This window comes from Protomyctophum parallelum (assembly GCF_964188405.1).
Source record: "Protomyctophum parallelum genome assembly, chromosome: 2".
NCBI classification, from domain to species: domain Eukaryota; kingdom Metazoa; phylum Chordata; class Actinopteri; order Myctophiformes; family Myctophidae; genus Protomyctophum; species Protomyctophum parallelum.
The window spans coordinates 7521805-7537251 of NC_139699.1; the positions used below are offsets into that span (position 1 = coordinate 7521805).

The following is a 15447-nucleotide window of genomic DNA, read 5'->3' on the forward strand; positions in this document are numbered from 1 at the left end:
ATCCTATCCTAAGCTGTGTGCTGACTCTCCCCCCCTGCAGGCCCAGACTGGTACTTGGTGAGGTTGTCTCTGACGGTGACGGATGTGAACGACAACGTGCCAGAATGGAGCATGATTCCTTCACCCTACCTGGCGGTGGTCTCGGCGGACGCCCCGCCAGGCTCCCTGGTCTACAAGCTGTACGCTATAGACGGGGACGAGGGCAACAACGGGGAGGTGGAGTACTTCCTGTCTGACGGTGAGTGCCTCGACTTCTCTAAGTACATAGTTTACCCATTCTGGGCGGGAACCCCTATTTGTATCTTACCCCCTCAGGCCGGGCACCCATATTTGGGTTCTGTACAGTATGTACAGTATTCAAAAATGTAAAATGTTTGATTCTGCTATATCAATATTTGAAGTTTTTCAGAAACCTTAGGTCAGGATTTAAAGGCGTTTTTAGAATCGGCCTTAGGCCTGAATGGGTTAATGAACCGGAAACAAAATTGGCAAAGCTAATGTTGGCTACTGTCTTTTTGTAAGTCATCTGAATCGTTAATATTGTAACCGTGAGGTAGCGACGATTTAGTAATGAAAAAAATATTTTTTAAGATTGCAGTTAGTGGACGAGGGGGAATCATTTAATTGATGGACCACAGCCGACCACAATTTACATGAAAAAATACAGATGACATTCACCTCAGAACCTACTTTTTGTACTTTTACACTTGATTGATTGATTGATTGATTGATTGAAGTATTTATTAACAGTTTGCAGAATTACAGAACATTGCAAGCACAACTCAATACACAGATTGTGTGTAGCCACCATTGTGCAAAAAGAAAGTACATCAAATAATAATAATTCCAGTTGTCCCTCATGCCATGTGTGGTTTCAAATAGTTTGCGTGCATGTACTTATTTACGACTGTCATGTAATTCTTTTCTCGGCTCTGTGCAAAATAATTGCTTTCTCTATTGCAGGCATCATGTAATGATTTCTGCTGCCTAGGTTTGAATCTGTAAACAGTCAGGTGGAAAAGAAAATCCCCTCAAGGACATGACATGTAATGAGATTATGATGGAAACTATTTTAAACCCTACATTATCATATAGACAGAGTAAACTTTAGGAGATAACCATAACTTTCATTAATGCTACAACTCCAAACGGTTGGGCTTTTGCAGCTAAACCAAGCCATGGTTGATTCTTTTGTTCAATACATGGGAAATGTTTGGAGGGACAGGATGTACAGATACCTGCATGGAATATTTGTTGATGTGGATTAGAGCTACCCCTAGGGCACTACGACTGATTTGATTATCTTGCGGATGCAAAAATGGTATTGTGTTATACGGTGCCATTTGGGTTTGTTCCCCATGGGGTTCATGCATTAATATGCATGCAGTATTGTGAATTTGTGAGGTGCATTGGAAGAAAGAGCTTTTAACTTAGCCTTTTATCTCGTGTAAACACCATCCTTGACTCTGTTTAGAGCATCAAGCTGGGCTGCTTTGCATTCCCCGATTCTTAGCATTTATTTGAAAGTCGTCCTCCAGACTATAGACACGTCTGGGAATTGCGGTCAGAAACGAGTCAATTGGCCTGATACGGAAACACACTGGATATCATCAGTCTAAAATTTCAACGTATGCAGCAAGAAGGTAGTTTATTCATTGCAATAGCCTGCTATTCTTCGGAGGTTAAGAAATAGCAACTTTGACAATTTAATTCATTAACTGTCGACACCAATTTCCCAACATTTCTCTCCTCTTTTGGGTATTTGTATTGATCCTATCTTTCTGATTGAATAAAAACGAAAATAAACAAAACACAACCTATGCTCCTGCCTGGCACAACATTAACAGTTTAAGATATGTTATGTATCTGCGGTGAACGACTCTCTAGCCCTGTTTCTTTGCAGTGTTGATTTAGTCTATAAACTATAACGAAAACTGTTGGTCAACTATGTTTTTTCACTGATAAAAACTTTATCAAAACTACCCCTCGGGTGGTCGCCAAATTATTGTGGGGGGGTCCCCAAATTATATTAACCCATTTTGGGGCGGGAACCCCTTTTGGTGTTAGCATTACGTTATGCTTTAGCTATTGAAAAATAGCAGATCTACAAGCTCGTAGCGTGCCACCGAGTGGCGCGCTACGAGCTTGTAGGTCTGCTATTTTTAACGACTGACATAGAAACAGCTTTTTCAGAAAACTGTCAGGATGTAGAAGACATTTTTAGAATCTGATCTCAGGTCAAAATGGGTAAAAAAAAAAAATGTTGAGAACCCCTGATTTAGTCGACTAAAAAAACAGAATCAACAGTGTTTTTTTTTTGTGTTTTTTTGCGCAGGTGGGGATGGCCGCTTCGAGGTGGACAGGAAGAGCGGTCAGCTGCGCACCACGGGGCTCCCCCTGCAGCGCGACAGGGAGTACCTCCTGACGGTGGTGTCGGCTGACCGCCTGGGCAGCCGCGGCCCGCCCGCCGTCCTGAGCGTGGTGGCGGGCCGCCGCGCTCCGCAGTTCACCAACGCATCCTTCACCGTCGCCCTGCCGGAGAACACGCCCGAGGGACAGACGTGAGTGCACGCCAGGGGGGGCAGTCAGACAGATATTTCGTGAAGCCTCTTTTGAAATCGGGACTTCCTGAAAGTTCATATAATGGCCTGTTGTGGCGCTGGACTGGACCCAAAAAGCCCCATAGCTCCATAGAGGCCCATGTATTTGGGCCCAACTTCACCTAGACTGTATTACCTTTAATAAACATGGTCATGAATACTTTCTGCTTCCAGTCACTAGTTTAAAGTCTCATTTCTAATGTCATAATATCCTTTTTGGAAAATTATGGTCCCATTTATAAAAGAAATGACCATAAAGTCGCGTATGTTCTGAGGGGCGTGGCTACCGTTACAGTCTATGATCGGGATCCCCCACCCACTCGAGTCAAAATAAAAACCAACGGAGAAGAAGGGGGAAAGTCCCGCCTCGTTGTCTGGGCCAGCCAATGGCCAGCTGGACCAGAACGGATCAAGAAAGATGGCGACTTACAGTGCATTAGAGTGCAAGGAATTTCAGGCTTCATTTTACGTTCATGTTAGACCCGGGGAACGCTTTGTCCATATTTTTTACAGTCTATGGTGCACGCACGCGCACGCACGCACACACACACGGACTCGCACATACGCACACACACACACACACACACACACACACACACACACACACACACACACACACACACACACACACACACACACACACACACACACACACACACATTGCATCAGAGGATTATGATCAGTCCCATGCATTCTATTTCTCCTCCATGGCTGTATAATACATTACATGCACACAGCATACAGTCATACATTATGCACTCAATCAGATGAAGGCAGAACACTCACACGCTACGTGTTCCTTTTGTCCCGCCTACGAGACAAGATCCTTCCGCGGGAGAGTTAACTTGCCTTAAATGACTTAAACATTCCAAGAGATGAATACATTTCAGGCATCGTGATGCAATATTTATTCACACTCTCGCCAGTGAGGGATTTCACAGATTTCTCTTAAATAGATTTCCACATGCTTTCTAGACATTGTTCACTCGACCTTGACTCTTTACTGATGCATTGTACAGTAGCCTACTCATTTAAGCAATATTCTCAAGTATTTGCACAATACGTGCACGCGCATGCAGATTACTGTGTGCACTCAGTCGCTGGGTTTCTAGGCTTGAATCAGTGGAGTGTGACAGTCCTGATGTGCAGTCTCCAACTCATGTTATGTACTTACTGTAAGTGAGTTATTCTGTTAAAGTGTTTATGACACATGGACACGTGTGCATACATGCGCCCATGTCCCACATGGTAATTGGTAACACATTCACAGTGCACACACACACACACACACACACACACACATACAGTATGTACGGATGCATGCATGCACGCACGCACACACGCACGCACGCACGCACGCACGCACAAACAAGCAAAAACAAACCCTGGCTGCTGAAGCTAATGTGGAGCTATATTGACCCGCATCCTTGGATTTGACTCTCCCATTATCTTTCTTCCAGCCTTCCTTGCTTTCACTGAGGCCCCTTTTCCACCGGTTGGTTCCCAGTGGGAACCGGTTCAGTTCTTTTTGGTTCTTAGTCCATGAGCCAGAGCTCCAAAATTGGAACGTTAATTATGAATTGAGTGGGCAAAACCATACCTATATTAGATTGTTATCACCATTAAACTTCCCCAATTGAGTACTTACACGGAGACAATGATTTATTGTATTACAAATTTTACATTTTTAAATATGCTAATGAGGCATTATGTAGGAAAATATGCAAAAGAAAAAAAGAAAAGAAAAAAGCTACTACTGTGGAAGGGTTATCATGTATTAATTTACTTGTATTGATCTTATAAACAATTTAATATAGGGTATAGTTTGCCCACCAATTTTGGAGCTCTGGCTCATGGACTAAAAACCAAAAAGAACTGAACCGGTTCCCATTGGGAACCAACCGGTGGAAAAGGGGTCAGAGAGATATAGAAAACTGGTCAAGTGAATATTCTGTTCAGTTCTGTCCATGTTGCAGGCAGACAAACAAACCCCGGTCCTCCCAATCCTCCACCCCCACCCCCAAAAAAGGATCTCTCCCTGCATCAACATTACTTCCATTTTTCTAGCGATTCCCCACTCATGATTGTTGTCCTATGTCTCTAAGCGCCTTCAGTAGCTCTGTGGAATGCTTGGGTTTTTTGTATTTCATGCTTGAGCTGCGTGAACATTTGTAGCTTGTCATTGGAGATGACAGGGTTCCATTTTAAGAGGAAGATGGAGTGTGAGTTTGGGTTTGCCGGTTACTTAGTTTGCAGTATTCCTCGTCTCCCTCGTCTTCCAATCCCAGGGTGTCGGTTCTCACTTCTCAGTGTTGTAAAGTAACTAAGTGTATTTAATCAAGTACTGTACTTAAGTAAAATCTTGAGGTATTTGTACGTTAGTTAAGTATTTACAATACTTTTACTTCTACTCCATCCCAGAGCCAATCTTTTTTACTTTTACTCCACTACAATTATTTGAAAACTTTAGTTTTGGAGAATTATTTGGATAATTAAATTTAACTGGACTAGAAAACGTTTCGGCTATTTTCAAATGATTTTGTACACATTTTGAACTTGTGAAATGGGACATTCTGCAATATGAGTACTTTTACTTTTAGTAGCCTATACTTTTAGCCTTCATTTGAGTACTTTTTCCACCATCTCTTGTCCTCGCAGCTTCCTGGTAACCCCCGCGGTGTCCTTCCAGAGGGAACCAATCAGCTACAGCCTCCTGATAAATCCCAGCAGCCTCTTCTCCATCAACTCGGAGACGGGGGAGATCAGCCTGACACGCTCCATCGACTACGAGAATGACCAGCATCGCTATCTGTTATTGGTCCGCGCCAACGAGGGCCCGGACAGCATGAGCAGTGCAGCAGAGGTACGTGTGTGTGATGATGATAGTCCCTTCCGGGGACCGCAGGTTACACTCTTACATCCTTTTCAGACTCCATCATGGCCCATAGCACTTACCCTACCCCCTTAGATAGCACTTCCGTAGACTTAGATAGCATTTGATACAGACTTATAGCATGTTATGTAGACAGCCCTATAATTGCATTGTATATAGTCATAGCACGCCATAGTACATATGTATAGCATAGTAGTATATATGTATAGTTTCATTATATAGATATTCCACTGTTACTTTCTTAGCTTACGCATGTTTCATGATAAATGCTTTTATGTGATGTATTCCCATGCTTTTGTTCTTGCTTAATGTAAGTCGCTCTGGATTAAGAGCGTCTGCTAAATGCCTAAATTGAAAATTGTACATTGTTGTGTCTGGGGTATACAGGGTCAACTGGGTCCCTTTTGAACCAGTGTTGATTCCGTTGACTAATACTATGACGAAAAACTATGCTGTGATGACTAAAACTAAGACTATATTCTGACAGTTCCATCAACAAATCAAAACTAGGCTAAAATGTTATAGAAAGGGACTAGTGGACAAGAGATCCAGTAGAACTAAAAGACAAGTCATTTTTTGCTTGGAAAATAGCAGGTCTACAAGCTGTGAGGTTGTAGAATGTAGATCGATGTGAATATTTTCAGCATGCAAGTGTTAAATCAGACATTACGACACCATCAAGGCAGCACCAAATGCATTTTGGTCGACTGTAGATTTAGTCGACTAAAATCATACAAAATTATGTTGACTAAAACTAAAGACTAAAAAAATAAAACTTTTCAGATGACTAAAATATTACTAAAAGTTAAACAAAATTCACTATGACAAACTATATCAAAACGTGCTGTCAGCACTGCATTGAACCACAATGCAATATATCCCATTCATGCTTGGCACCGTACTCTCTGGTCTGGAACAAACATAACGCCACTAAAGTGTTGCAGAGAGATTTCAAAGATACTCACAACTGCAGCAAGGTCCCATGGGAACGTGTGCTGAAACATGTTTAATCCATAATTAATCACACGTTCCACGTGTTGTGATTGGCTAGTTGCACTCTGCCAGGCTTAATCTATTTTTAGCTTAAATGTATATATTTAATCAGTCTCATTAAAATGTTTTATACGTAATAATGGCATTCAAGCCAATTATGTTGCTATACTACTGTAGTCGTTCCATATACCAGCATACACCATTGTATCCTTAATTGCAACACGTTTTGTTACTTTGTAACCTACTAGACGTCACTGACCCCTTTCATGGTTCCATTTTAAATCTCTCTTAAAGGGACACTTCACCCTTTTTGCAAAAAAATATATGTTAATGACGTTTAGAAGCTTTAGAACACTTTCCTGGGGGTCTTTATGTGTGTAATATGTGGTTTTAGATATTTTAGAATGTAGCAGTGAGCCTGTTGTCTCTGATGTCATGGACACTGGGCTCACTACCTTCCTGGACTACATGTTGTCTCAGTAAGACAGCTCTCCCCCTATCCACAAGGAGGAGCAGTGCACCAAATAATTATGGGAATTGTAGTCCAGGAAGGTAGTGAGACCAGTGTCCATGACATCAGAGACAATAGGCTCACTGCTACAATCTAAAATATCTAAAACCACATATTACACACATAAATACCCCCAGGAAAGTGATCTAAAGCTTCTAAACGTCATTAACATATATTTTTTTGCAAAAAGGGTGAAGTGTCCCTTTAAAGAAAAAAAAAGAAAAAAAGATTTGTGGGTCATTTTAAACCGTATCACTACACCTGATGGACGCAAGTGCCAAACACTTAACTGCCGACCCAGATCTACTTGGTTTTAGTGTGATGCACGTCCGGTTTGGGGGTCCATTTTAGATGCTAAAATATTAGTGTCAATTTTAGTGAGCTAAAATGAGGCCAACCTTGCTCTAGAAAACGCCAATAATGTTCCAATCGGCGTTCCGCCAGGAGCAGTTGCCGGTTGGACTCTAATTAGCGTGTTAAATGTATGTAATCTGGGGAGCATTCTCTGTGCTGCCATCGTTTTGGTGTCCGGCTTGGTGCAATGAATGGTAAATGGTGCATTGGGGCGTGATTCGTGAATGGGGCAGCAGTGGCTCAGGTGTAGAGCAGCCGGATGGGAACCTGCCAGGTTCAGAGTCCTTTATGCATTGCCTTTATCTTATACTTTAGCTATTGGAAAATAGCAGATCTACAAGCTCGTAGCGTGCCACCGAGTGGCGCGCTACGAGCTTGTAGGTCTGCTATTTTCTTTTTATCGTGAAAATGCGGCACAAATCTTTGAATATATATTCTTTCAGAAGACTTTTTTTTTAAAGGCCTAAATGGGTTAAGCAAGACTCTGAACCCCTAATTGCTCCCGATGAGCAGGTTGGTGCTGTGCATGTTTCCTCCGCCATCAGTATGAACGTGTGTGTGAATGGGTTATTGTAATGCATCTATGTAAATCACTTTGGATAAAAGCACTACATTAATGCGCTATTTACCGATTTATATAGTCCCTTTCTATGAAGCCATTTGGCATTTATTTGGCATTTTTTATGCCATCACCCCCATTTTATGGAGCAAATGTTTTGGCAACCCCTCACTTTATTTATGGAGCAATTTCAAAGTGGAAATAAAGAATCTTAAAATAAAATCATACATTTTTAACCTTATTTATGAATGTTTATTCAAACAGCTTCCTGCTGATGTGTAGGCCTGCAGTATCGTATCAATGAAATGAATGAATAATATTCTAGTGCTGCCGAAATAGACTTTGACTGCAAGCTTGCTCTGCGCTAGTTCTTGGTTTCTTGTTACTGCCTGGTCTGGTCTGCTGAGCTGGAGAATGGGGTTTTATTCCAGCTCGGAGCACTAAAGCGCTACAATGTCAATAAAAGCAACAGTGTTTCTGTGAACACATCCAGCTCTCTAATTTATCTTTGAGGACAAAGATTCACGTACAGGCAGCGAGCAACAGGACCTCCCTGCATGGCAATGTCACGTTGCCATCCACACATTGAACGGAGTTTATTGACAAAAATGCTTTGCTGATACATAAAACAGATACAATTTACACAGAGACTGCTCCAGTGCCAATTTACCAGTATTAATGTTACTTGAGGTGGTACAAATGTAACCAAATGGACCTCTAAGCGTCCATTTGTTTCCATGCATTTTAGAACTTGATCAGACTTTATTGAGAGGATAGCCCCTTAACCCATTCTGGGCGGGAACCCCTTTTGGTGTTGCTATGCTTTAGCTATTACAAATATACGAGCTTGTAGGTCTGCTATTTTTGAACAACTGAGGATGTAGAAGCCATTTTTAGAATCTGATCTCAGGTCAAAATGGGTTAAGAGGCAGCATCTCATTTTAGAGGGGGTCCTATGCACAGATAAAACATTACATACAGTACAAATACACAATACACAATACACACATGTACAAATACAGTTAGCTTGCTCATCCTCTCCCACCCATGCCCATGGTATAGGCCTATAGGGGATGTATATGGTAACAGACTGTTACAGATATGGAGGGTAGTTAAGGTGAATACATCTAAAAAGTAATATAAGCCTAGTTATAAAATAACTAGGCTTATATTACTAGTTATAAAATAACTAGGCTTATAAAATAACTAGGCTATATGTACGGTATAGTTAGGTTATGAGCAGTAAATCAGTTATTGTACACCTCTGCAAATATGTGACCTGCGGGACTGCCATTGGATTCTTTTGAATTTCCGTTTTTACGAAAGCAGGGAATCATAGCTTCAAATTGACATTGGGTTGTTCAGTTTAACCCACCAGTTTTGGAGATATGGCTCATAGAGTAATGTCTTGCAGAAAACAGCGAGTTGAGAAAAAAGGCTTGAAAGGTCACTCATTTCGGATAAAGAATAAATAAATTCCGTTTTTCTCCTCTGGTGAAAAGCTGGAGGCTGCACAATGAAATGGCAGTCCCTCAGTCAAATCTGCTATGTGTGCAGTTGGAGTTGGTTAGATACAATTTTTGACCTGCTTGATCCACAAGCTCTCTTCTAAAACGTCTATTTTCGGTACGCAAGCAAAGTATAATTTCCCCAAGGCTTAACTTTGCTGTGTGTACATAATATATACTGCATGTTTTGTTAGTGGAGGTTGTGGGGTGACAGGAGGCAGAAAGATCACAGCAACACCCTCAATGCAGATATCCTTTTAGAGACACGAGACGAGAGAGAGAGAGAAAGAGAGCGAGAGAGAGAGGACCCCGCCTGCATTCAGAGGACCACCACCATCGACCACCACCATCGACACCCCGATACACTTATGAATACACCCCGAATCACACCCAATGGCCTCACTCACACCTTAGACACACGCAAGACACACTTGTGTCCTGTGTCTTCTGTGTGTTATGGGAGTCACATGGTTTGAAGACACAACCTTGTTGCATGGTGTGGGGAGAGCAGAAGACAGCCATGCAACAGCCATGCAACAAGGTTGTGTCATGAAACCATGTGACTCCCATTGGAAATGCATTGAGGCGGCCATGACACACAGAAGACACAGGACACAAGTGTGTCTTAGGTGTGAGTGAGGCGTATGAGCACGACATGCATAATGAGTTCATCAACATGCTCAGTGAGCTTTACACCAACTGGTTCCAGTCCACTGCTAGTGGAATATAATTCCAAAATGGACTACAAACCTTATAGACTCTGTGAACACAGTCTTACGATTGAGAAATTCCACCATAGACAGACCTGGCTCCCAAGAGAAGACAGACTATGCACCCACTGCACACAAAACGAGGTAGAGACTGAGCTACACTTCCTGAGTTTTTAAAACATTGAAATACTTCAGTCAACTTTCAAAAGTATACAGCGTCTCCTATATGGATGTACTGTATAACTATCTCTGACAGAAAATGCACAATCTTTTATAGTCTCACAAAATAGCATTACTCGGTGTTAATATACAGGGCTGCAGTGCACAAAACCTTTTTGGTCTAGTACTCAGAGGAGTTTCTTGGTGCTCCCAAAATGCGGCGACCCGTCTCGCCGGATGGATAAAAGAGGGATGCATGAATAACTTATAGCAAAACGATATTTATTGGATAAGTGGGGACTGGGGAGTCAATGGAGAGTATTGCAACTCTAGATTCATCCCATTATTTTTTTAAATCAAGAGTTGCAAATTGCAGCTATAGGTCCATGTGTGGTCCAGCCCAATATGCATATTCTATAATACAAACTTCTTAATACTTCCTAAGGATATATGAGCATCAAAGCAATATTTAGATATTTTTTTATTTTTTGTATTTAAATAGCTGATCTACTAGCTCACAACGTGTTGCGGAAGCGACCATGGGCGGAGCTTGGGGGGGTTCAGGGGGTGCAGTGAAAAAAAAAGAAAAAAAAAGTTTTTTTTTCTTTTTTTTTTTTAACTTTAATACCTTCTGGCTTCTGACTGTAGTTTGTAATCATCTCTCTTATCATGATATGATGACTCGCTGTATGGCTGTAGTGCATGTGTGTGAGCTGCTGTACTACCTAAATAACTTTTTTTTTTTAACTTTAATACCTTCTGGCTTCTGACTGTAGTTTGTAATCATCTCTCTTATCATGATATGATGACTCGCTGTATGGCTGTAGTGCATGTGTGTGAGCTGCTGTACTACCTAAATAACTCATTTTTAGGGGTTAGGGCATTGTAAAAACGCTCGCACCCCCCAGCGTCAACTTCAAGCTCCGCCTATGGAGGCGACACATTGTGAGCTTGCAGATCAGCTATTTGTTTAACATACGATACGTCGTACGGCGAAGCATACGTCAGGCTTCCCTTTTGTTTTTAGCCGAGGCGATGTACACAGTCAACACAGAGTCAGACAGTCAGACACACATGGCTCCTCGGTGCAAAATAAACAATGTACACTATCCGACTTTACGATAATAAGGGACAGTATGTCGGGACACGGTGTTGTCATGTTGATAAGCTTCATGTTGTGCAGCAGACGGCATCGCACACGAGCAACTTGCTCCAGCACCTGGAAAACAAACACAAGCACAGCGGCGAATGGGAAGAGTGCAAAACATCCAAAGCATGCCCTTTTACAACTTTTACTTTTTAGTTCGCTCTCTAAAACGGAGAAGCCGAACCATTTGTGTCAGGTGTTCTCAGTAGTAAACTCCTATCCTCCTGTCAACCGCCCTCCTCCCAGCAGTGAGCAGCATGGAATCCTCCCTCGTTTGAGTAATTGCTGTGATTAGCCACAATGGCCAGTGCACTTGTGCAAGACGTGCTGTGATTGGCCAGTAGTAGCTACTTTGAGTGGCAGTCAGTGGGAAATGCTCTCGCCACAGAATTTACTAGTATTCTGCCATAATAATCATTCTGAGCGGCCCCAGCTGTTGGTACGCAGAAGCGCTTCCCGGCGCTTGATTGACAGCGATGCGTGCGCACTGGCGCAGCCCTGTTAATATAACACAGCTCTGTTTACACATTTATTTTATTGTTTTATCTTGTTTTGTTCCACTTTTGCTTTGGCCCTGTTGCCTGGCAGCCAAAGAGCCGGGCTAGACACATCCTCCTTGCCAATCTGTCAGTACTGCTCTCCCCTAGAGACAGGCAACACTCCAGATCATAGAACCGGGCAAAGTGAGGAGGAAAGAATTGAGCGGTGCAGGATGGAGGAACGATAGCATCCAGCATCCACGAGCAGTGGATGCTGTGTCTGCTGAGTGGGGACAGTGAGGTAGACATGTGGAGACAGGTGGCCTGGATGTGGCTGCAAGGGGGCATCATTCATTAAGCCATGAGAGCTGCAGACACAAGGAAGGACGCAGTTAAAGGGAGATTCCAGACAAGCCGTTAATCTGACATTATTATTACATGCCCGTCCCTACTTGGGAACGATGCAACTTTGGAACCTAATGATATACCGCACCCGTTTTAAAACGGAAAAACACTTATTGGGCTAAAAACGGCCATAGCCACTTGCCCTTAATGTGCCCAATGTGCCCAAATGTGCTGACCTCATCACATTTGTGATGACGGCTATGGTCGTTTTTAGCCCAAAGAGTGTTTTTCGTGCAAAACTAATGATTGCAATGGATTCAGAATCACGAATAACTCCTAGTCTGACACGTTACATGCTACATTTTTGCCTTATATAGGATCTTAATGGTACCCAACTTTCAACCACTGAATTTACCATGATCCAACATTTATATAATTCACCATTTTTAATATGTTATTTGGATGACCCTAAGGATCATAAAAAACCTTGAATGATTACTATTGCAATTTATTCTTCTTCCCAACTTATTTTGGGACAAATCATAATAAGCCATTTTGCGTTAAATTCACAAATATAAATGTAAATGTACTTAGTTACTTTACACCACCGGTGCTAGAAATCCCTCACATCCCTACTTGCTCTTCACAGTGTGAACTGCTCTTGCAGACAGAGGATGCTGCTGGAGGTGAACTAGTGCTTTGCCTTTGCTGCCTTCCAGACAGAATTACAACCAGCTCATACTGGAGTTGGGGGAGAAGATAAAAGAAGGCTTCATAGATAGCTACCAGGTCTGTGTATTGCATAATGAGCGGTCCATTAGTGGGGTCAGGCAGAACGTGCACACAGCTACCCACTTAAACCTTCATGCTCGTTTCCACTCACATGGATGCGCTACAAACAGACTGAATTTGACTGCATTGATGTGTTAAAAGCACCAAATTCTTCAAAAGATAACGTGAACTTGACATTTGCACTTTGCAGTACTGCTCACATTTACATTATATATAGGGCATAGCAGTGGCGGCCATTTTCTGCTTCCATCGTTTTAGACACCATACATTTTTCGCATGAGATTTCCCAGAATATTCAACTATTTTAATCCTAGAATGAAGGTGAACCATGACCATAAAACATTTGATTCTCTTCACAGAATCAAAAGTTTTATGGTCATGATTCACCAGGATCATGAATGACTTGATAATACGCTTAAAATAATTGATGGGGTCTGGATCGATGGAACCAGAAAATGGCCGCCACTGCTATGCTCTATAGATTAGATCACATTAATAGCCATGTTGTGACACTTCCTTGTAGTCCTTGTAGTATGTTTTTTTCAGTGACTAACTTTTAGCGGCACTCTAAACCCTGCTGTCTGAGAAGCTCACGTTCAGGGTTGAAGGACATGGCCAAGAGCAGAGATATGTCTTTCTAGTACCTATTCTAGCCTGGATCAGCGACAGTTCTGCTCATGGAGGGACGCGTAATGTGAAAAACACGCTCCAGGTCTTGTCGCCCACGGCCGCGGGTGTGTGCACGAAACGAGCGTGTGTGACAATTTCACGGGACGGCGCCGGATGAAAATACACTACATACATCGCAACTCAACTTCTCGCCACGTCCAAAATAATTGAAAACTAATTACCAGGCGCGTCTGAAAAGGCCTTAAGACAGGTCTGAGTGAGGGGTGTTGCCTAACCCCATGTGATTACTGTGGTTGTCTGGATCAGCCTATTGATCCTAACCTTCAGCTGGACAGAAAGGTTAAGTGAACCAGGCTGACGTGCCACACAGTAATACACTCTCATCTACCACTTGGGAGAAGCGGAGCATTAATATTCTGTGGCTCTCACCAACAGAGGCGCGATTTCTGAAAGAAATGGGGGGTGGATTTGAGGTTAAATCTGAAGACTAGGGTTTGGCAATTGCCATCCCCTGATGACACAGAGGATGCTCTTGGACTTTACCTTGTCCTTGACACTATACTGTATGTCAGTTTATTCTCTTTTTTTGTAATATATTTTTTTATCCCACGATTTTGTAACCCATTTTTCACCCCTGTGTCAATCATCTAATGTGATCCTGGGCTCTACACACCCTCTGCCAACCTGGGGAGAGCAACGGACTTAACTCATGCTTCCTTCATGCTTGAGTGTCCAAGTTGCTCCTTTACACCTGACAGGGGGGAGTTTCCCTCGTTGGACGTAGCACGTGGAAGGAACACGTTATTCCAACCAGTTCCTTTCCCCTCCATCAGGCGCCCCGGCTGGCCAGGGGGAGGCAGTTTAGAGACCAGGATTACTGCATGTTTTTGTGAGGGTACCTATCCTAGGGGACACGGGGAGAACATGCAAACTCCACACAGAAGTCAGTTTATTCTCCACAAGTAATGTATTGCTCATTGATGCTGTTTAGGGGTGAATTGTTGCCTCTTTATTGAGGTCCAAACTTAAAATGATTGTATTTTTATTTTTCGTGAGAAAGTTATCGTCACACCACTGAGCAAAATGATGTATAGCCTACACGGTATCATTGAAGTGGTCGGAAAGAAAAGAACAAGGATGTCTGGTACCATCGGGCATTACTTGTCTTGTACAGTAGATGTGAGCTGCGCTGCTGGGAGACTCATTAGTACAATGCTTATATGCAAATGTGTTTATTTATTATTGGAAATCAATTAATAACCCAGAACAGTGACAAATATTGTCAGGACACCCTCAGGTACTGCAATTAGATGTGAAATATTGACCTGCAAGATTTCACTTTGCATAGTAACCTGAGTACACACGCAATTATGTAACGTCCAACTATATACCTCGTAACCTAAATGAATACTATTGGCTGCAACCGAAGCGAGGGCGGGTCTTCATTCGGTAGAACCAGTAGAAAGCCTAGAAACATACTGTAGCCTTACTTATCATTAACTTTAAAATGTATGTGCATAAATACTTGAAACTAGCGATTGAAAACATAATCTGTGTATGAAAAGGTTTACTAAGGTAATAAAATCAAGTGTAAAGTTTGCCCCAAACCTTGTTGACTTGTATTGAGATTGACTTGTAAGGGATATTTATATAGTAAATGTGACCTGTTGTCGCAGTTACGCCCATATATGGAGATTCCTGATGTCATCAATATTGGCCAGCAACTCTGACCTCAAACCCTTAGATCTCCATATAGTATGGATATAT

General features: G+C 42.3%; 1 protein-coding gene across 1 annotated transcript in view; it reads left to right on the forward strand.

The window, feature by feature from the left end:
* LOC310877409 (neural-cadherin) overlaps positions 1–15447 on the forward strand; it is a gene marked incomplete at both ends in the record, with an annotated part of 328331 nt that overhangs the window by 93382 nt on the left and 219502 nt on the right. The window contains 3 exons of the mRNA XM_083791243.1: positions 41–238; positions 2336–2561; positions 5259–5463. Of these exons, the coding sequence (XP_083647369.1) occupies positions 41–238; positions 2336–2561; positions 5259–5463 (629 nt within the window). The remainder of the gene's footprint in view (positions 1–40; positions 239–2335; positions 2562–5258; positions 5464–15447) is intronic.